The sequence below is a fragment of the Cryptomeria japonica genome, chromosome 5 (genome assembly GCF_030272615.1).
Source record: "Cryptomeria japonica chromosome 5, Sugi_1.0, whole genome shotgun sequence".
Lineage (NCBI taxonomy): Eukaryota > Viridiplantae > Streptophyta > Pinopsida > Cupressales > Cupressaceae > Cryptomeria > Cryptomeria japonica.
Window position 1 is genome coordinate 225,020,317 of NC_081409.1, and position 22,934 is coordinate 225,043,250.

The 22,934-nt window shown below is 32.2% G+C and overlaps 1 protein-coding gene across 2 annotated transcripts in view; it reads left to right on the forward strand.

Annotated features, from left to right (window-relative positions):
* Positions 1-22,934, forward strand: part of LOC131031069 (uncharacterized) — a 59,103-nt gene that overhangs the window by 28,009 nt on the left and 8,160 nt on the right. For both annotated transcript variants that reach the window (XM_057962092.2, XM_057962091.2), the window contains 9 exons: positions 3,039-3,116; positions 5,013-5,069; positions 9,297-9,732; positions 9,843-9,898; positions 13,044-13,123; positions 13,262-13,344; positions 13,432-13,511; positions 19,904-19,983; positions 22,772-22,817. In XM_057962092.2, coding sequence (XP_057818075.2) covers positions 3,039-3,116; positions 5,013-5,069; positions 9,297-9,732; positions 9,843-9,898; positions 13,044-13,123; positions 13,262-13,344; positions 13,432-13,511; positions 19,904-19,983; positions 22,772-22,817 — 996 coding nt within the window. The remainder of the gene's footprint in view (positions 1-3,038; positions 3,117-5,012; positions 5,070-9,296; positions 9,733-9,842; positions 9,899-13,043; positions 13,124-13,261; positions 13,345-13,431; positions 13,512-19,903; positions 19,984-22,771; positions 22,818-22,934) is intronic.

Consider the following 22,934-nt stretch of genomic DNA (forward strand, 5'->3'; position numbering starts at 1 on the left):
TAAGGGTAATATCTTAAGTTGGAATGTTTTTACATTTTTTTGATTCCTCTTGAAAAGTTCTGCAATTTAATAGAAACATCACCTTATTTTGAGTCCATATGCAGAATTATGACCTCTACAAGTAGCAAGATACTGCATTAGTGGTAGATATGAGTGGGATTGAAATAGTCTTACTAGTTTGATGGAGGTTGAGTACGCCATTAATGGAATATGACACAATTGATGTTTTCAGCTGTGTTCTTCATAGAGGACAAAATGATAGAACTGAAGATTCATCCAATGAGCTTTATCGATTTCCTTCTGGTCTCTTCACATGGGTGATGTACTAGTTGGAAGGTTGTAGTTCATTATGTATAACTATGGGTGATGTACTAGATGGAATTGGGTGATTTCCTTTTGGTCTCTTCACATGGGTGATGTATTAGTTGGTCTCTTCACATCCTAATAGTATAACTATCCTAGATAATATGGTAATGGAAGGTTGTAGTTCATTATCATGAATTCGTAGGAGAACAAGACTATGCTTAGAATTGGAGTTAGACAACGTTCAAATGTCATAGTTACGAGACTCGAACTCGACAAGCGTGACTGGACTCGGACTCGGGACTCGTAAATATTTTTTAAATAAACCTTAAAGAGACAATAATATCATTAAATGGAAGCTAATTTGATCACTGACACAAGTATACATTGATCACATAAGTGTAAACACAAATTGTAGCTGAAGGAAATAGCACACTTGATATATAAATATTGTCAAACGTATGCAAAACTCATGGAATATGAAATCCATGACATCAAATTTGCCAAACAAATATCAAAACAATATCTACAGGTCTATAGCTCTAAGGAGCTTTCTTCCTTCCTATGAAGGTGTCTAAGGTAGGTCCTAGATGATGCAACAACCATAATAATTTTTGATCTATGAATATACAAAGATTTACAACAAGGGGTATGTATCATGTAGATTTTTATGATCACGATTCATCATTGGCCTATTACTTGCTTAGATTTATATTTTAATGAGTGTTTGGGGGCATCACCAAAACGAGGTTGAGGGTAACACTGCTCGTGGGGGTTCGAGGGTGAGAGAGTGAGAGAGAGGTAGAGAGAGGGAATAGAGTAAGAGTGATAGGGAGAGAGATAGGTCTAGACTTTAGGGGAGATAAAGAGAGTGAGATAGAGAGAACAAGAGAATGTTGATAGGAGTTTGCTGATTGTTGAATTTGACCAAGTCTGAAAATTTATAAGATCTAAAACCTAGATTTTGCATTATAACTACTAGAGATCTGAAACCACTCTCAAACATCTTGCCAATATATACATGAAATATAAAATGAATTTCAATATGTGTTTTTCCTTTCTTATACTTAAATGTTATCTTTCATTTATGTTTTGATGAAGAGATTGAGATTGACTTGAAGGCAAAGATGGGGAGTTAAATGTTATATTTCTTCTATATTCTGAGGGCGTGTCATTAACCAAAATTGCATTGAAATTTTGTGAGTTTTGTTTTGTTCTTATTTATTTTAAATTAAAATGGTCAAGTTTTAAAACACTTGGTTTTTGCCAGCCAAGTCTAGGTGATAGGACTCGCCTAGACTCAGCGAGTCTATCCCAAACTTGGTTGAGCTGCAAGCCCTTGGGACTCGTAGGGCTTGCCTTGGTTTGCGACTCGCCGAGTTTGGGCGAGTCTCGTATCGTTGGTCAGGATACTTGAATTGTTTCTTGGAGCTATCCAGAGGGGAGCGAGATTGTACAAATTGATGATTGTGGACTCGTTATTGGAGTTCTAGTTTGAAGCCTTAAAAGTTCAAATAAGTTTAGAACTTGTGAGCAGCAAAATATTGGAAATAAATCCATGTTGATGAACTTTTAATAGAATATCTGTGAAGTTATGGATCAGAGAAAGGAGTTTGTTTGAGATATCCTTTGTGCTTTCAGAGATGCATGATGTTTTTAAATTTAACTTCTTTGACCTTTCATTTTGTTTATAATGCTAGTTTTTTGTAATTTAACTTCTAAACATTATCATGCATTTAGAAGCCATTCCACAGCCACTCTTGTGCACCCAAAATCTAGCTTGATTTTTGCCATCCCTTGGAATGAACTGGAGAAAAGTCAGAGAAATATTGGATTAATGCTGCCTGTGGATATTATTTGTAGAACTAAACATGTTTCAGAATTACGATATTTGTTGTAGCCCTTTTCTGGTTGTCAATGGCCTTGGAAATGAATTGAAGTCAGAATTTGGCGCTTAAAATGTCATGTCTCCAATCCTCATCTTTTTAGTGGCAACACTTTCAGATGTGGCAATGCATACAGACATCTACAAGGCAGGTTCCTTTACTTGGTTTGAGTTAGGATCATAAATCAATCTTCAAAGCAATTTCAGTGAGTTGTTATGGATACGGACTTTCTTTTTGTCGTTTTTATCTTCAAGACTGGATTGCCTGAGAAAAGAGAGTATTGGATTAGTTAATACAATTGTAAATATCTTTAATCTGCTGGACATGTGTGTTTAACATATTGTATTGATATAATTCTTATTTGACTTGCTACAGTCAAGAAATTTCAGTCCTTTATGCATCTCGGTGGTAGAAAAGGCATATCAAATCGTACTTGATTTTCATATGAGAAAAAAAACCATATCTATGGCCATCCTTGTATCATGTAGTAGGTTAAATAATCAGTCTTCTTTCACAGAGTATCCATATTGTTTATACATTTTATGAGAGTACAGAGTTAAAAAACTATCAAGTTTGTTACATTATTCAATTGTAGGCTGTGGGTCTTCTTACATGAACAGTATTTTGCACATTGAACTTTATTTGGTTTGGTTGGATTTTCTTTTGGGTTCAATCTGGTCTATAAATAAAAAATTGCATGGTCTTATCTCTTTTGTAGGGAGTAGGTATATGTTTTGTTACATATTACTCTTTTTTGTCGATGGCCAATTTTCAATTACTTTCTGTCAGTTTGTTCAGAATAAGCTTTTATTTTGCATTTGTACTTATTTAACAATTGAAAAATTTCAGGTAATTGATGCTTGTGTGAAAGGAAACTTGGGGCGATTTATTAATCATAGTTGTGATCCTAACTGTCGGACGGAAAAGGTAAAGATGGATATTTGTTTTGTCCTAGGATGATATTGAAAGAAAGAAATATCAAGTATAGTGGGAACCATTATCTATGATTGTAAAGGTGCTTTGGGTTGTCTTTATGATCAATTCTTTAAGAGAATATTGGCTAAATAGCTGATTGGTTATATGTATTTTTTTAATTGTTCTTGAATCTTATCCAATGCTATGTGTTGACTCATAATTGCATATAATGCATTTAGTATTCACTGTAAATGGATTGAGGCTATCTATTAGAGAGATTAGTGCTATTGATTATTTTTCTTTATTTTTTTGAATACAAGGCATCAGTTTCTTTGTATAGTTTATATTGAAAAACACTATAATTTTCAAAAGTATTAGCATTATTACTGGATTTTTTTCCTTTAAAATGGAACCTAGAGTATAATTAAAAAATTGTAAATTATGAAATACATAATTTACTCAAGTGCTTGTATTCATGGTTCACAAACTTGGACTAAGAGAGTTCATGGCAAGCGCAAAATCTTCAACTCGGCAAAAACTCCACAATTTAAAAAATGCTCAAATTTGTTAAAAAACACAATTACAAAATGTTTCAAATGAGTCTATAAAATCATTTGGAAATGTTTTCTATTAGATTTGATTCTTGAATACATATGAATTTTAAAATCACATCATCATGCAAAGCCAAATAGTGGATACAATAACTAGCTGCTAATTTTGTGATTATATATTAACTTGCAATATCGATAATAATAATAAAAAATACTTATCTTAAAAAATATAGCAATTTGAACATGAATTTAAAAAAAAAACATGTAAAATTGAAATTCATTTAAATAATTTATTTAAAATATGGTTAATGGTATTGAATTAATGGATTTGGTAAAAATATGATAATCTCATTTTTAACCTTAAAATGTAAACTCTAAATTAAAAAAAAAAAACAAATTTTGTTTTTTGGAAAAATTTGATTCAAATCAGTGTAAATCATTATATTTTATTCAATCCACAAATTTAGACAAATTGAATTAATTCAATTCAACGACTGTACATTTGACATTCTAAAATAATAATAAATTTGAAATCAATTATGAAGTTAAATGCCTAAAAAAATAGGAACTAATTCGATGCAAATCCAAAATTCTAGAAATTTCTTCTTCAAATCTCCTAAAAACTCTTCCCAATTAGCTCTAGAATTCTTGCTTGTTGCTGTGTGTGCTGAGGAGGGGTGAATGAAGGGACTTAAAGGCACAAAACCACATTTTTTTCTACATTTTTTTTCCTATTTTTTTGTCTACGAAACACACATTTTTCCCCTGTGCAAACTGTGGCGAGTTTTCAGTTCTGATTCACTGAGTTTTGGTGAGAAATTTCCGATAACTCAAGTTTCCCTCCATGACTCACCATATAGACTCATTGAGTAAACCTTGAAAAAGCTTGTTCCAAAAAAAGAAACAAATGGTGAGAACTCGAAGACTTGCCGAGTATGTAAACTATGATGATAGATATGGGAAGATGCCTTTAATTTTACCAATATGAGTTTATTAGCACATGTTGTTTAAGAATTGCAGATCTGATAGTTAAAACGTGACAACAAAACAGGATATCTGTTTTATGTAAATTTTTAATTGGTGAAGCACTGTAAAATATTACATAGAATATGTGCGAAATTTCGCATTTTTCTAAATGTTATGAGCAACATCCTTTTGCAGGTTTTATTGTTTTTGTAGGAAAGTAGAAATAGATTTAGGGATTAAAGCTGTACAGGTTTGGTAGGACATGTGCTTGGTAACTTAATCTTCCTATTAAGTTCTAATATAATTCTTAAAGAATATGGTAAGATCTTTGTTGATAATCTTAAAATCTAGGATTTTTTTTTTCACATTTTTTGATTTTTGTTTATTGTAGTGGATGGTGAATGGAGAAGTTTGTATTGGGCTTTTTGCAATACGGGACATTAAGAAGGTACAATCCCCACCACCCTATTTTTCTTTCATGTCTTTTCTCATTGTTATTTTCTACGATTGTTTCACACACATATATCTACAGTTACACACACATGTTTGCATATATATAATAAATACATCTATACATAAACACACACATATGTATGTAGATGATATCTATACATGTACCCACATACCATATCTATATCACAAATTTTAGCTTTTCATGTACACTTTCATTGTAGAGGAAACTAAACATTTAAATTTAGACAAAAATGGATAAAATCGGGTATTGGAAATTTTGGAATGATGAAGATACTTGTTTAAATACATGAACAATTGGTAAGTCAGGCATTAATTGTTATAGAATCATTTCCCTAGTCCTGTGAGTGTATAGCAACAATTGAACATATAGAAGGGTAGTATGAAATAAACCTACTCAACGACTACAAAATGATTTGTAAGCATGTATACTAAATCCTAATGGTTGCTGTCACCAATCCTAGTGTAGTAACCCTTGACAAGTTCCCTTTTAATGTTCATCATAGACCCGCCATTGGGATTCCAGATCACAAATTTATGGCTCTAATCAACTCCACCATTTCCATCCTACACAACTCAGTATTATGCGTAAGGCACAAATATCCCATGTAAATATTAATGGATTACATAGCATCAAAATAATATCTTAATCCACAGGTATGCTATGAAATTTCCCTCCGTGGAGTAGATGGTAGTATGCTTAGAGCTGAAGAATGTAAGATCTCCCTATGGGAAAAAAGTAGATGCATAAATTTGATTTTTTGAATCTATGTCACTTTTTATATTTTCTTAGTTTGGTTTTTTAATACCAACTAGGAGATGTCATCACACCAACAATTTTTTGGGGTCTAGGGTCCCCTTAACCCTAGATACGTTCGCAACCAAAAAATAAAAATATAATGATGCTTTCATTTCATTGGGAAATCTCATAATAGGAAGTCTTTTTCATAGGGAAGCATTCAAATGACATTATGGTTAACATTAATTCTCCAATTATTCGTATTTAAGAGCTTGTAAACAGTAAAAGAATGGGGACTGTCGAGAGGCAGATAGTAGTTCAATACCAATTGAAATGAAACACATTGTAGACGGTTGTATTCAACTCCCAACTATATTGGATCATCAGCGGTATATTTCTTCTGAACTCTTGTGCCAAGTGTGTTTTTTAATCACTATGAGTATGCAATTAGTGGCTACTTGCAACTTCTTTGTGAACTGATTTTCCTTGAAGAGAGTGATGAGAACATTCGTATGCACTGTGCACTCACGAAGCAATATTTACTGATATCCTGAGCCGATGAATCTCCTATTCAAGTTTGTGCATACAAAAAAAAAGAACGCATTTTGATGGCAAGCGAGAAGATGATGCCTTTCTTACTCCAATATTGGTGTTTCAGGTATGGTGGCACAGTAGGGGACATCCCTTGGCTGTCATAAAAAAATGTCAAATCTTTGAAATGTTTCCAAAATGTTTTGCAGTAATAGAAAACACCACAGGGATGTTTGGTTGTCCCTGAGAGCTGGGGATGTCTGAGATGTCCTGGAGGCAGACAGACATCCTGAAAGCAAGGCAAGTTTATATAATATTTTAAAAACATTGACATTAAGAATGTTAAATACATCATGAGAGCATTATAACACCAGCAATAAATATATCATGACAGTAGTATAACAGCAATAAATGTAATCATGACAGCAGTGAAACAGCCACTGTAGTATACCAGCATTAAATATATCATGACTCAGATCCACAGCTAATAATATAACAGTTAACACTAACTAGAATAATTTGAATTTCTGATTTAATTAATGAAACTTTAACTCGAGTCTCAAACTTCAAGATTTTTGATATGGTATCATAGTTGGTTATTATTGTCAGTTGCAAAAGAGATTAAAGGTGCATTAGCCATAGTCTAGTACAGTGGTATTGTATGAGAAGTGCAGACAGGCAATTTTTGTTTTGGAATGTGGTTGGTTTGCGGGCTTCTGTAGACATCACCCAACATTGTTGTAACAGTGTCATGTTATATGGCTGCTGTTATATTGCTCTCTATTAACTCGTAGAATTGACTGTGTGTGTGTGTGTGTATTGCTGTCTCCAAAAAATGGTTCTTGGACTGCCGTGCCCAAAACATATACCCTGCTGTCCCCTTTGTCTTCTCCAAAACACCATGGAACATATTTCTGTTATTGTACCTTAAATGAGAAATAAAACAACTATGATTAAGTGTGAAAGCAATTCCACAGAAAAGGCTACTAGTACCTATAACATTTTGTTTTCTATCTTCTAAGGTTACCTCAGACCTCAGTCAAAGTGTTGAATATAATATTATGTGTTACTTATCTGAACTGGCCTTAACCATTTCATCTTGTGGGTCTTACTTTTTAAGCTTTCTGTTTTGGCGTTAAAGTTGCATTTTACTTTTATTATATAGTTCAATAATCTGCATTGAAGATAAATTAAGATTTTCGTACAGCACTTTTATAATACATATGCTTTCTTGTTTGCTTTTGTTGGGTTTGTCTTCATAAGTTATAATTTCTTCTCTTTGGGATACCATTTACTTCACCTGGTCCCAGTTTTCTTGTGAATGCTACAAATTGCTAAATCACTGCTTCAATATATTCGATAGTCAATTTGGTGAGATATTCTTCCATATCCCTGTTTTGGTTATCCTTATTATATTCTTAGTGTCATTTATTTCCTTTTTGCGTCTTTGACTTTCACATAGCTGGAAAGTATACTTTTCAATATGGGCGTTGAAGATTGATGAAATTTGAGAAGTGATGGTTCTATTTTATGGGATATTTCATTTACTTTTCAATTTGGTGAGATATTCTTTGTAATGTCCCCTAATGGGACCCTCTTATATTCTGACCTTGAATCACAATTTTAATGCATAGTGATTACAATAGAGGGACACTTTTGTCAACTAAGCTTGGTCTAGACCCTGCACAACAGAGTAGTCAACATTTCCATTATGCCTTGATAGACTATATTTTCAGCATTCTTATATATTGCAGAGTTATATGAAGGATTCAACAACCCTCTGTAATGCCCCCACTTTGGAATAGAATTTAATAATAAATAATATTAAAATACAAAAGAATCAAGGGTTACCTTGTTTCATACAGTGGACAACTTGTTTAGACTACAAGGACTGCCATAGACAAAGTTGGCATGCTATATTCAATGTTCATTACACTGTTGAATACAAGTTAAGTCATAGTTGGCAAGAAATGCCATTTTCATAATGCAAAAATAGGTATGATTCCTATTCAAGTACCCATGCTCACAAAGGTTCTATAATGGCCATGATGAATGCTTTATCAATGTTATGATATGAATATTCGAATTATATCTGTATTTTAAAAGATTTCCCTTTTCTTAACATCTGTCCCTTGCTGTCCCATCCCCGAAACTCAGTGGAGCTTAGTATATTTCTGAATTCTATTTTTATAAGGAATTTTTTGTTTTGTTTATTTTTTAGTCATTATAAGATTCTACCATAGGCGACATGCTGGGAGAAAATAAAAATGCTTTGGAAAATGTCTCCTAATGCATGGAGAGGATGCTGTCCAAAATTTGTGTACTAAGAATGCAAACCTGTCTCAAAGTTGTTGACCAGGGTCAGGAGATGATGCATCCCCCAGTTTCTATGAAGAGAGAGAGTAGATTTTTAATTAATAAGTAAGACTGGTTTTGAATTTATTTTAAAGAAGCTGGGTGAATTATTTTGAGTTCGAGGGTAGATATTTTATTTCTTTAGCTAATTGATTAGTGAACTCCATAATGATGATGACAAGGGGTTCTGAGTGAATTCATTTATATGTCTTATTACAAATACAATCATACATAAATGTGTTTTTTAATTTTTTAATTTTTGTTTTAGGTCAATTAATAAGATTTTATTTTGTTTTGGTCTTTGTTCATTAACATGCATTTGCTTTTAGTCACCTGGTTCCATTTTGTTGTTTGGATTGAATTGAGCAAATCCAGATGGTCCAGAAATCTGGTCAGATTCTGTATCTATGGTTGTAATGTTCAAAATTAATTATTATTGTATAATGCCATTTTTCTGTTAGTTTAATATTAATTTTATTCAATTGTTATTTTTTTGTGCTTTTAAAATCAGGTATGTTATTTCCTTACATGATGTCACTGATTCTTGTTTTCTGTTGGTCTACTTAATCTGATTTTCAGGGAGAGGAGCTCACATTTGATTACAACTATGTCCGAGTCTTTGGTGCTGCAGCAAAGAAGTGCGAGTGCAGTTCATCTGAGTGTAAAGGTTTTATTGGTGGTGACCAATCTACCCCAGCAATTGTTGTACCAAGTGAACCAGATGATGACTACCCAGTACCAGTGATGCTTAATGAGGAAAGTGAAAATGACAATGCTCAAAAGAATCTTGTGCGATCTCCTAAAGTACACAGTCTATCTGATAGTTTTGTACCAGAAGGACGCTCATTACAGCGTACTGAAAGAAAGGGCCAATGGACATCGGATCAACATGAAAAGCAGGTTGAAGTCTCTAGTAATCGTGATATGGATCGTTTGGTTGGTGTAACTGCTATAGGAAACATTACCAATATGAAGAAGTCTATGACTCAAACAAATTTAGGACGTTTTGAAGGAGGTATATAGAGCATTCAGGACATCAACATATATTTTAGATTTTACACTAATTATGGGTGGCTTCAACAGTTTCATTATATTTCATCTTCTGCTTGGTTTGTTTGTGTTTAGTGGAAGAAAAGCTCAATGAAATGCTGGATAGTGAGGGTGGAATTTCTAAACGCAAGGTGAGTTATGAGTTCACGTTTACTATAAATATGCCCATTAAAAATCCAGTCATCTTAGCTTATTTTCTTTAGTGTCTAATTGTTTATGTGAGGGAAATGTAGATAGGTAGTGAATATGGGTAAAACCACAGTTTGCAAACTTTGTGAGTACACTCCGAGTTTCCGAGTACGCACTATTTTTTTTGCTCCACGAGTTTTTACAAATTTAACTTGTGAGTTTTTATAGACACAAGAAAAACATGGTTAAAAATGCCTTCATGGGTAAAATGCTGGTTAAAATGCGTTTTTCACACATTTTTTTTCTATTAAATTATGCGTTTTCTTTTTTGAGATGTCAATTTTTAATTTAATACATTTTGTAGATGAATTTTGCAAAAAAATGATGTTTTTTTTTGAAATTTTTTAATTTTTTAGTACTTTCTTAGTTGTTGAATTTTTGTCAAGTATTTACCAAGTCAAAAATCTTGGGCTTCCCAAGTTTTCTCTGAGTTCGAGTCTGCATACTATGGGTAATACATAGATGGAATTAGGTATTTTATTGCCAGTGACAAGGCAAGAGTTTGATGAATCCTAACAAAACCACAAGTTTCTCCTGGAAGTCGTCGCAACATTTAACAACTGAGCTGGAATAAGAAATATTTTTATGGCCAATTTTCATAACCTGAATTGACAACATGGATAATGTTTGTATTTGTAATGTCCCCAACTCGTGATTGCCTGAATTTTTCCCTAAATTAGTAATAATACAATATAGTTTATCATTTTTTTCAATATATAACAGTAATTTATCTAGTTATTGAGTAAACTTAGGAATAGACAAATAAACACATGGATTAATAGCAAATATATTACATAGAATGATAAACATGTCTTTCTACCCATATTCAATGTGTACCTTGGTAGGAAAGCCTTGCGAGGGCGCCTGTAAACTGCTCAACCCAACTAAGCCCAAAAGCGTGCAGCGTCCTACTATGACAACTCACCTCTTGGCCCACAAGAGGCGGGAATGTCCCAGTATGACAATTCCATCCCTTGGGGTGGCCTACTTAGCTTGGGAGAACCAGTAAACTGCAATTCCCTAATGTACTTCCTCCATTCATTCCTTTGATTGATTACAAGATAAGACACACATATATAAATAATCTAAGAAAATATAATCAAAGTAACTTATTCCATATATATGTTTATAATTTGTTTTTTTTATAAATATATAAATATAATCTTATTAATATTATTTCAAGTATATATGTATGTATAACAAGCAAATATAAATCTTGTTTACATCATTATTATATATAGGTCTATTATCCTTATCTTGATTTGAATATATACATAATTAAATAAATGAAATAAATTATATTACCAATTATTTATGTATTTACTAATTACCTATTATATAAGTTATTAATGGTCCACAAAACCATTAACTCTCTTCATATAATAATTTCTATTGATAATTCAAGAATTTTTTTTTTTTTGATAGGTTCAAGAATATTAAATACTTTAAATTTATAAGAAATTTATTATCCTTCCTATTATATTTATACTTTAATATTCTTATTGTATTAGCTATAAATTTATTTATTGAAATGGTGATCGATCAGTAGTAAGACTCCTCCTTACCAATAAAATTGGTGACTGCGGTTCTCAATTTGACCGAACTGCCTTTCTCCTTCAGCATTCGATGCCTCTTTTGAGTGGTTGATATGCTGTATAAATATCGGTTCATTTGGATGGAAGATTATGTCGTTTCCCACGGATACCATCCTTGCAAAAGTGGCGACTATTGATAAATTGTCTTTTGCCTTTTAATTAATAACTGCTGCTGTTATCACACCTCATCAATGCCTAATAAAACATAATTCAACATGTCCCATGGCCCTTAATCTATTCGTTGCATTGTTAACTTGTATATAGATCGCTGTATATGTTTATGAATGGTCTTTTTAATTAATGCAAAGGCAGACAGATCGGACATGCATCAGATCTGGTCTGCCATTATTAAGTATGCTGAATATAGATGTTTCCTTAATATTTATTTACCGTGATTGATAATTACTTCTTTTCTGGGGATTTAGTGGTTAATTAATGATCTTGAAATATTAATAAGAATTTTAATATAAAGATGCTATTTAATGAAATATGTAATATAATAATCTATTTATTATTAAGAGGTTCATTCAAATCTTTAATTTTAATGAATAATAAACTTATAATTAAATAATTGATGCATGAGCATATTCAGATATAGATTACTATTATTCGATAACATGGGGACATCACAATGCTTCATAAAACTGTCATAGACACCAATTGTATATGCAGATTTCAATTTATTTTTGTCAGAACCTTATCTAATTACAGAAATTATATTGAAATATATTGCTTTTACAATATCTATGATAATTACAATAATAAAATAGGAATATATGATGGGTTCTGTATTTAGAGAATTAAAAGGTTTGTTTCTGATGATTGTTTCTTTTGCATATCAGTAACAAGTACTATTTTGTTTGACTTTCTGTGTGTTTGGTTCGCTTATCTTCATTTCGTAAAGGCTGGACTGCGAAATCAAATTAGTAGTGAACTAATCAAACCCAGAAGTGACAGATTTGTCTTAAGGGATCCACTTTTCATTTGTTTTGTTTCTGCAATGAAATCCGTTGTCTGACCTTTTTTGTGCATTTGTTACTAATATTTGAGATTGCTTGTATCCTATTTTCATTTTTCCATAAAATAATGATATTCCATAGCCTTTGCATGGATTTGTATTTAGATTTATATCAGTAACAAGTACTATTTTGTTCGACTTTCTGTGTGTTTGGTGACCTTATCTTCATTTCTTAAAGGCTGGACTGTGAAATCAAATTGAACTAATCAAATCCAAAAGTGACAGTTTTGTCCCAAGGGATCTGCTTTTCATTTGTTTTGGTTCTGCAATGAAATCCGTTGTCTGAACTTTTTTGTGCATTTGTTATTAATATTTGAGATTGCTTGTATCGTATTTTCATTTTTCCATAAAATAATGATATTCCATAGCCTTTGCATGGATTTGTATTTAGATTTTAACACAAAACTATAACTTAAATCACATATATTTTCTCATTATAGCGAGTTATGTTAATGTAATGGTTATGTTAACCAGGATGCTGCAAAACATTATTTGAAGCTTTTGCTTGTGACAGCAGCATCAGGAAATACTTCAAATGGAGAGGCTTGTCACAGGTTTTCATGTCATTTGTTGCTGTTATTTTAGATAGGCATAAACAACTGCAAATTACATCAATCACTTTGAACTTTGAAGTATGCTTTTGTCGCACTCATTCATGATCAAAGCTTCATCAACCTGGTTATTTTCTACAGCACAAGAGATCTTTCTATGGTTCTGGATGCTCTTCTCAAAACAAGGTCACGTAGTGTTTTAATTGACATAATGAATAAAAATGGTAAGGAACTATAAATACTTCTTTATTAGAGCCATCTTTATCTTTTTATTTTATCTGTTCTGGGACGTAAACTTGTTGGTGATGCAGGTTTGCAAATGCTACATAACATGCTTAAGCAAAATCGTAATGACTTTAGCAAGACTCCAATAATCCGGAAGCTGCTTAAGGTCAGTTTGTGTAGGTTGCTTATATTCAATCAGGGTACTTACACTATCTATTGCAGTTTGTTTATTGTGAAAGCATAGTGCATATGACTGGTTATTTATGGGCCCAACGATTTTATAAATTCAGTGTTATAGAACATTTTTATTTGAATTCTAAACAGTCAACGGCATCTTAAAGAAGCAATCAATCTGTCAAAAAAATCTTGTATTTGAAATGAATTTCATCAATTAAACAAATGGAAATCTTATGCCCCGAATCTTTTCGTGAAACACAGCTAAAGACCTACAAGATACAGAATGAGTGAAAGGGTAAATGTACAAGCCCTTGTCTGATTGTAAACTATGCTGATTCTGGTGGCTAGTTTGAAAAGACTTCCATCAGGTTCTTAATTGGAACCCATAAGGTGAGCTTCACCTATATTAGAAATATTTATTGATGGGGATCCAAAAGTTGTAGTGGAAGTAGGTTCTCTCTTCACCAGAATGTCATCACACAATATTATCAAGGATTACAAGAACAGTAGAAGGTGATTTATAGGGTGTGTACTGACAGGGCTTTTATGTAATTTTCCCTTTTAGAAATGGTATTCAATAATAATAATAAAAAATGATATAATTAAAATTTAATTAAGTTTAGTGAATGGTCAAAAGGCATGAAATGAAGAGTTGTGACTCCCTCAAACATGAGATATAAAAGGGAGATCATTTCATTTGAGAAGGACATACAATGATCATCATCATTGAATCAATTGTCAGTTGGGAATGAAGGAAGCAATCAATCTATTTGGAAATTAATGTTTATTCTCAAAAGGCAGCGATGAAGGGTGGTGACACATTACTTGTGAATGATGGTGGAAATGGATATAAAAGGCAAATCATTATATTGAGAGAATCATTGAATATATCATAAATTCATAAAGGAAACAAGCATTCACTCAATCGAGTGGGAATAGATCGAGTGGGAATAGAACATTATCTGACTTTGCAAGTTAATTAAATTGTGTTTTCAAGTAAACATCATCACTCATTAATGTGTCAATGTATCAAGCATTCTATCAATCAGCCAAGATAAAATCAAGCAATTTATCAATCGACAAAGATCAAATCAACGAAGTATACAAACAAGCTGTCAAATCATCATCAATCATCAATGTATCTTGGAAGCAGTAAATCAATTCAAGCATTAATCATTAATAAAAGCATTCAAGTATTATTCATATATTGACTTTAAAGTCACGTAGTTTCTACAGTTCATGAAGATATGTAATAGATTTCTGGAAGACACACTGTGCAAATTGTTTTCTTCAACGTTTTGGATCATACTACGTGATCCTTCATCAGGATGAAAGCAGAGAGCAAACATATTAGCATTAGACAAAGAAGACTAAAAAGATAGATGAAGAGGGTTCTAGAAGCTAGGAGGGAAGGAAAGAGAGAAAGGAATAAAAACTAACAAAGAAGGTGAATAAAATAACCAAGAAGGTGAATAAAATAACAAAAACTATTAAGAAGAAATAAAATTAATTAAGATTTAAATAAAACTGGGAACTTGATTAAATAAACGAGGACAATCAAAGTACTAATACAATAAGAAAGGAAACTAATATCCAAATTATCGAGTGAGAAATAAATTAAGAGACAGGATATATAAAGGAAATTATTATAGAAATACAATGTATTTATAATATACTTAACTATTATAATTGAATATTAAGACAAACAATACTATATTAATTGATTACCAAAATTAATTACTAAGTAATTAATATAATTTAATTGTAAAGAAAAATTAAGAGAAAAAATAATATATTAACAAAGCAAACAAATATGCATATAAATCTATATACAGTTACTTAGAAATGTAATAAAAGTAGCAACGATTAATATAGTAAATTAATAAAGAAAAGCACTTCATTGTTAAAAATAGATGATAAAAGAATTTTTTTTACAATAGTGTAGTTCTTTAATTGTTATTATTTTATAGCAAGAATAAGTTAAGTTACTTTGATTTATATAGTACAAATAGAATTAATTATAATATTGACTTGTCAATCCATAAAAAACCATTTATCAGCAAAGGCAATCATAAATAATCTAGCAAGTACACCAAGCAATCAATTTTGAATTTGAGGAAGTAACTTGCAAATAGGAAGGACTGAATCCCTTCCAAGCTCACAAGAATTGGAAGGACAAAAACCCTTTCATGCTCTTATCAAGTTTGAACGAAAACCCTCCAATGTGAGCTAAGAGTTGGAAGCATGGCAACCCTTTCATGCTCTTTGGCAAGCTAAGGACAAAAACCCATGGTATACTCACTGTTGAGTTAGGGACAAAAACCTCTAATTTAGTATATTTGTAAGTATTTCTGAAGAATTCATGATAAGATTGACTTTCAGTATTGTATCATGATCTTTTGTCAACTTGTGCTTTAGCTATAAGCATACTAAACCAACTTTGCAATAAGACAAAACTGTAAATATTTTAATAATAATTAATAATCATAGAATGCATTTTATTGTGATGTCTAGTATGTATTCATTGGGGTACAACTTTAAGATTCATTTGGTATCTGATTGCATCATTTCATCTCCAATGCTAGATTATTTCTACTATGTTGTACAGAGCTCTGAGTGTTTGTTTTCCCTGGGTCCTTTTTCCTTATCTCAGTTCATGTATCTTGGACGTTCTTGCAGTTTGATATAGTACACTCCACTGAGGAACAAATGCATATTTTGTCATTCCATGATACCAATTATTTAATTATATCTATTCAATGAGGACCTCTATCTTTCTATTGTAGAGGTGGTACTCTTCCTTGAATTTCTCAAAAGCCTTTGTAGGAAGGCGAATCATTGAATCATTGAGCCAAAGTGTATGCATACACAAGACAATTGGAACGTGGCATAAATAATGGCTATGAAACCGCTAGGGGAACAAAAACGATAGAAAAAAAGACAGAACAATAATAAGCTATGTGGGCAAACCAAAAATTTCCATATAAAATAAAATAACTGTAAAATTCAATATATTTAAAAATTTCCATAAGGCAAGGCAGTTTACAATCATCTTTAGTATATAGTCTAGAAGGTCCCTCGTGATGATATTGAAATTAGAAACACCATATATACATGTATATACCCTTTTGCCTAATATAATAGTAGGGTTGGTAAACTCTATCCAAATAATTGACCATTTTGACCCATAACTAACCTAAGCTTATGTGAATTAGTTGACTACATAACCTTATACATCACAATATCATGGTATAGGTATATAACATGTCATCTTGATCCCCAATCAAGTTGATGACTTACTAATTGTCATACAAAAAAGCCACTATATCTTGCTTCAACTTGATAACTAAACACAAACACCAAAGCCAACTCCTCCAAAACACAAGGTTGGCAATGCTTATCAAATCATTTTCTTTTGAGTATTCTAAACTTATGTCCAATACCAAGTGCAAGCTCATTAGTCGTTCAACTAAAATTGTGTCGAGTCTACATTCAAGCAAATGATCTCCAAAATCCAAGAGATCTTCAGCCTCACCCAAAAACTCAAATCACCACCAAAAGTCGCATTGCATGGTCACATCAAAATCCATTAATTTGTTATGATCTATGTTATCCCGCATTTTGGGGACAAGAGAGAGCCATTTTTTAGGGGATTGCTAGGGATAACTAATTAAAAAATAGAGAAAATTAAAAAAAATATAGAATTAACACATAATATTGGAGTTCATTTGATATTTTTATTTCATAGAAAGTGACAAATAAATGAAGTTTTAACAAACCTTAATAGCATTTGTTGACAAAACACATGACATACTATAGGAAAATTACATAAAAATGCCCAAAGGCTGCAAGTTTCAACTACAAAATGACGTTTGTGAAATATATATAAATCAACATATACTTAAATTTAGGAATTGTTATTATGAAATTACATATTTTTTCAAGAGGAATCCAAATCGACAGTCCAAAATTCTCCAAGAGGTCTTGCTATAATGATTCTCCTCTCCTTTGTTTGTATAGCTAAGAGTCCATGCCCTCCAAGGTGTCACAGTAGCGACAACTTGAAGCAAAACTTTGGCATCAATGTTGACTCCCCACCCTCTAAGGGATCAATGGCTCGAGAGAATCTTTGAGTAAAATTTTTTTCTACCCAAAATATTGCTGGGGTGATAGGTTCTTTTCCGTGACATAACTACTTTTCATCCTCTATACTTTTTAACCACAAATTCTAATCTTTATGCCCATGTGATTGCGATAGTGATAGCTTGAGGCATCCATTGATCAACATGCAAATTCTTCCCAAAAAAATCTCATGACAACTCCCATTGCATAAAATTACATTTCTTCGATTTCATCTACAAATCGTCCTTCAGTTGGGCAAAAACTTGTTGTAGGCATGTAAGATGCTATCTCTCATGTCATTGATAACCAAGATGTCATTAAATTAAAGGACCGCAAACTTGCCAAAAAATAGGTTTAGGACCTCATTCACTATCCTCATGAATGTGCTTTAATAAGAAATGAGAAAAAAGATAAGTATGAACATGAGTTTCGTAGGGGTAATAAGCTTGTGTAGTAACATGCAGCACTTAGGTGACACCCTCTGCTCTATGTATTTCTTTGAGGGTTCACTGTGTCCTTAGAAATACGAATCAATTTTTCAGACCCCTGTGCTCAATGCAGCATCAATGTCATGACTAGTGGTCTTTGCAATGAAGTTGTCAATTGCTGAGGCTCCCAAACACGCACAACCAAAAATGCAGACGAAAAATCACAATGCCCTTCAAACCAAAACACAACAAAATGAAAGAAAAGTCTCTTCAGGTGATGCAAAGATTGGACGACCTGTAGTTTGGTTCTGCATCACATCCATCTCTAGAATTTGATACCCTCAAAACATGTGATATAGGCAAATTGAATGTTCTTCTGAGAATTGCATGCAACTAGATCATGCTTGACTTTCCATCACATCCATATATGATTATCACAAATTATAGTCCTTGTTGGTGCCATACTAAATAGTTTTTTCTGTCTAGTTTCATCTATTCCTATTTTTATTTATCCTTTCGTGCCATGTATATTGATAGTCGTTCTTTGCGACACTATTATGTTTGCTGTCTTTCTTGGTGGCAGACAGCTTATATACCTTTGAAGACTCAACCTCTTATTTTATTTCCTTTCAGTCTTCAACCTTGAATTCACATGCTGTGTTGGCTCAAGTAGGTAAGGGTTGAGTTTCTAAAGGCACACCCCTAAAAAATACCACTACCAAAAAGGTTACAAGGATATGAAACAATACACAATAAACTGTGAAGTAATAACTATATGAATATAAACTTAACAATGAATGAATTTTCAGTCAATTATAAAAAGAACTAGAGGGAGGGTATGGAGGAAACCAATGAAGACCATCTCTGTGGGTGCAAAGACATTGAAAGTGGTGCGTACGGTGTGTTTTAAAGGCAAGATTGCCTCTAAGATAGTATATGGTAAGGAAGATTGGAAAGCACTTATCTCATTTTTCTCTATCATTTTCTGGATTGTTGTTTCAGGGAATAGAGGTTTAGTTGATTGCTACAGGTAACCAATAAATGTTTCAACAATTTTTTGTTTTACTGCTATAAGCATGTGGTGTGATGGTAGAAATGCCATTGTTGAAGTACCTGTGTTGTGTAATAAATGGCAGAAGGTGGTGTTCATATCCCTGGAACAGCATGGAAAATGTTACAAAGAACACTATGATAAAGCAATTTTAACAGAAAGAGCATCAAAGATCACACACATAATTTGAGATAATTCTAACTGTAGTGATATATGTAGTATACATCAACAAACTATTGTACAGATCGAATATGACAATATAATAGCTCCCTTCCCTGACCTTCATCATTCTACTCTACACATGGGTTGGGCGGTCAAGTGGTGTGTTGGCTAGACCACAACCTTAAATCTACCAAACATTCTAACCAAAATTAGTTAAAGAACACTACATGTGCCAAAACATGTAATTATACAAAACCATGTTCAAGTATATCTGCATAACACAAACAATTAATTACAGTTTAATTATCTACAGCTATGAGTGATTCCGAATTGACATTGTTCTACTTTAATATACTTGCTCATTGTATTTTAAGTTTCTGTCAAATCATTACTCAGAGCATATTGATGAAAGAAGATAATAATGAAATGCTCATTAATGTAAGGAGTTAAAGCAAATGAGAAGTAAGCTGAGCACTTTTAATTTGTGTCAGAAAAGAATTCACTTTTTGGTATTATAGTTAAAATCACTATGGCTAGTGTTTATACATTTTTCTTCTTCTTTAATGCCTTTTGTTTTATTCAACTCCTTTAATATCTAATATCTGGGTATTTCTGCAGGTCTTAGAATTTCTTGGGACAAAAGATGTTCTCACTATAGAAAACATCAACTCCGATCCTCTTTGTAGAGGCAGGGAAAGGTTAGATAGACTATAAGGCTCTTCTAATTTCATTTTAGTTTTCTTTCCCTTTCTTCTATTATTTTGACTGTTCTGTCTCTACTTAGTGAAGTGGTGAAACCTGGCCAAATATTATGCTATGTAAATATAGTTTATAAGTGCACGTAGCTGACATAGCAACACTGTTTCCTTTGTTCCTTGTTAACTATGCTAGAGTGTTTCAAATGAAGTACTAGCAGTCTTGGCTTAGCAGTTTAGCGGTTCTCTTATTAGTAAAATTTTTACTTTCTGGCTTCTTATGAATCCACATGACACATACAAATGTGTTTGATTACTGATGGTTGAGAGAGGTTTATTTATTCCCTTTGTTATTGATGAGAGATAAAGCTATAACAAAAGTCAAATAAGGGAAAGCTAATATGAAAACACTAAGTATGCTATAAATAGCCAATACTCATCCTTGTGCTGGGGTTCATCATATGTTATAGCTATATGAAGGAGAGAATAGACGAAACATCTAATGATCCTGTTCACAGATTAAATTCATTTCTCTTTTAGTAATGTCTTCATTGCAGGGATATTGTCATGTTTGTAGTAACTTGTGTTCTGCTTGGTTCATTGCATTTTTTAGTATCAATTGACTTTTTTTACTCAAGCATTTACTGTTTAAAGACTTAGTTTGATTGAATGAATATCAGTTCAAAGTTTCAATCTGCCTTCTGGTGCAAGAGATGGTTGTACTGACAGCCATAAACATGATTAGATTATCGATCTTGGATCTGTGTCTGGAAAAACATTTTGTTTGGCCAGAAGTGAGCCTTTGGATGAAGCATGTTACAGGCATGCTTCTCTTTTGGAAATTGCCACTACAGGCTTGGATATGCGAGGGAAAACTATCAGATGTTTAGTGTATCATCTACACACAACTAATGGATTCAAGACTGGAATATTTGTTTATTGTAGACTGAAACACTGAAAAAGTTAATTAATACAGTAGTTATAATTATAAAAAGTTATTTGAACTTTGGGGTTTTCTCAATAATTATTGAAGTCCCTACATTCCTGCAAGTTGGGCTACCTTTTTTTGGGATTAAATAATTAAGGTATGCCTCTTGCCAATCCTATCTAACATTCTTTCACAATTCACATCACCTACAATCCTTAAAATCATTTTTTTTTCATCTATGGATAACAATCAAACGCAATTTTTTTATAATATATTAATAATGAATAATAATAAGTTCAAACTTTATTTTAGTTCTTGCGCAAACTCATTTTATCTAGAACAACATTCAAGTAATATCTATCTAGTTCTCATTACAATAACAATATCCTTCATTATTACCTAAGTATACAATCCTTTGTCCCAACTTTTTACACTAGTGACACTCAAGAGTGAAATTATTACCCTGTAGGGACTCACTATAGCTTCTTTGCTTTAGAACACTGTATTATATCAAATTGTTTATACATAGACAACTTATTCACTTATCATTGTTTTAACTTTTAAGAAGTTTGGTTCACCTTTATCTCATGTCGCGTAATAACATTAAGTACTAGAGCTTCCTAGGTTCCTAAGAAGTATATCTTTTAGTTTCGGACATGATGGTCTTTTGTTTTATGTGGTTAAACTAGGTTAATATTAATGCTTTATGACCTCATCAACAAGATATGCCATATATAGTGTCACAAGCATCTTCCTGAGCGCAATTGACATATTACTTTAAGATCACTTTAACTTTATTCAAATGATTACTAAGACATCACTATCCAAATACCAAAGAAACAATTATGATCTAATTAATACCCTTGCCAGAATTACTAAATAGGCTATAAACCAATACCACTTATGAATCTAACTTTTCCCTCGAGGGATAGTTTTCAACAATCCTTTCATAATAACAATTTTTTTTGTTTTGTTATCATTAGAGTGCTTTACTATCATATCAATATTGATTTGGGAAGATGTATTTTTATCATGTTATTTTTAAATAACTTGTCTATACATTGTGCAGGTTAACTGCATCTTTTGGCATAATGTACATTTTTTTATTTATTTCTCTCTGCTTTAGTGATCTCTAAAATGCAAATTACAAACACCAAAATACCACGAAAACATGACTGATTTATGATACTAGGAGTTGTAATTACAGAGATAGGGAAGAAAACTAGAACTGAGTGATCTATCTTGAGGTTGGGGGAAGCATCCAATATTAGGAATGGTTGATTATGATGTATGCATTTTTAAATCATTAATCATTATGTGTATTATAATTCTGGTAATTTTCCTATATATAAGGACTTACAGAAGTTGATGTACCCTTTCATAGATACATTTTTTGTATGTAATTGATAGAAGTTGAAATAAGCTGAAGCATCTGCTTCTTGATTGCTCACTAGGTTATTTGATACTGCACTGGATGCTAGGTAGTAGGAACATTTATTTAGATCATTTTGGATTTTTTTCCTTGCGTCTTGTTTGCATTTGTTGAAACTGTTGAATCATGTCGCACGGCCACAACTTACTGTTAATCCCAATCTTTCACGTAAGAGGCATCTCACCATGAATTCTCATTCCTATGAGAGGTTGCATCATGAAATCTCTTTCACACAATGAAATTTTCTTTCTGCTGGTGTGGAATTTGTCTTGGGATTATCTTTAATGAAGTTATGTTTTTTGTTTACGTGTTTTTACTTATAATAATGTGGGAAATACATGCAATAATTATACATAAAAAATAAATTAATTTGTTCGATTTTGCTTCCAGAAATTGGCTTTATAACATATTCATTATCATTGTTTTTGCAGTTTAAGAGCATCCATATGTGCTTTGACAGGCCACTCTGATTGGCAGGTACATATTCGTTGTTTGAGTAAATGTAAATAAATATTTATATTCTATTTTATTCTTCATTTTTTAGCCCCCTGTATTGGTGGAAATAGTTGCACATCTTTTCTTGAAACCTTATAC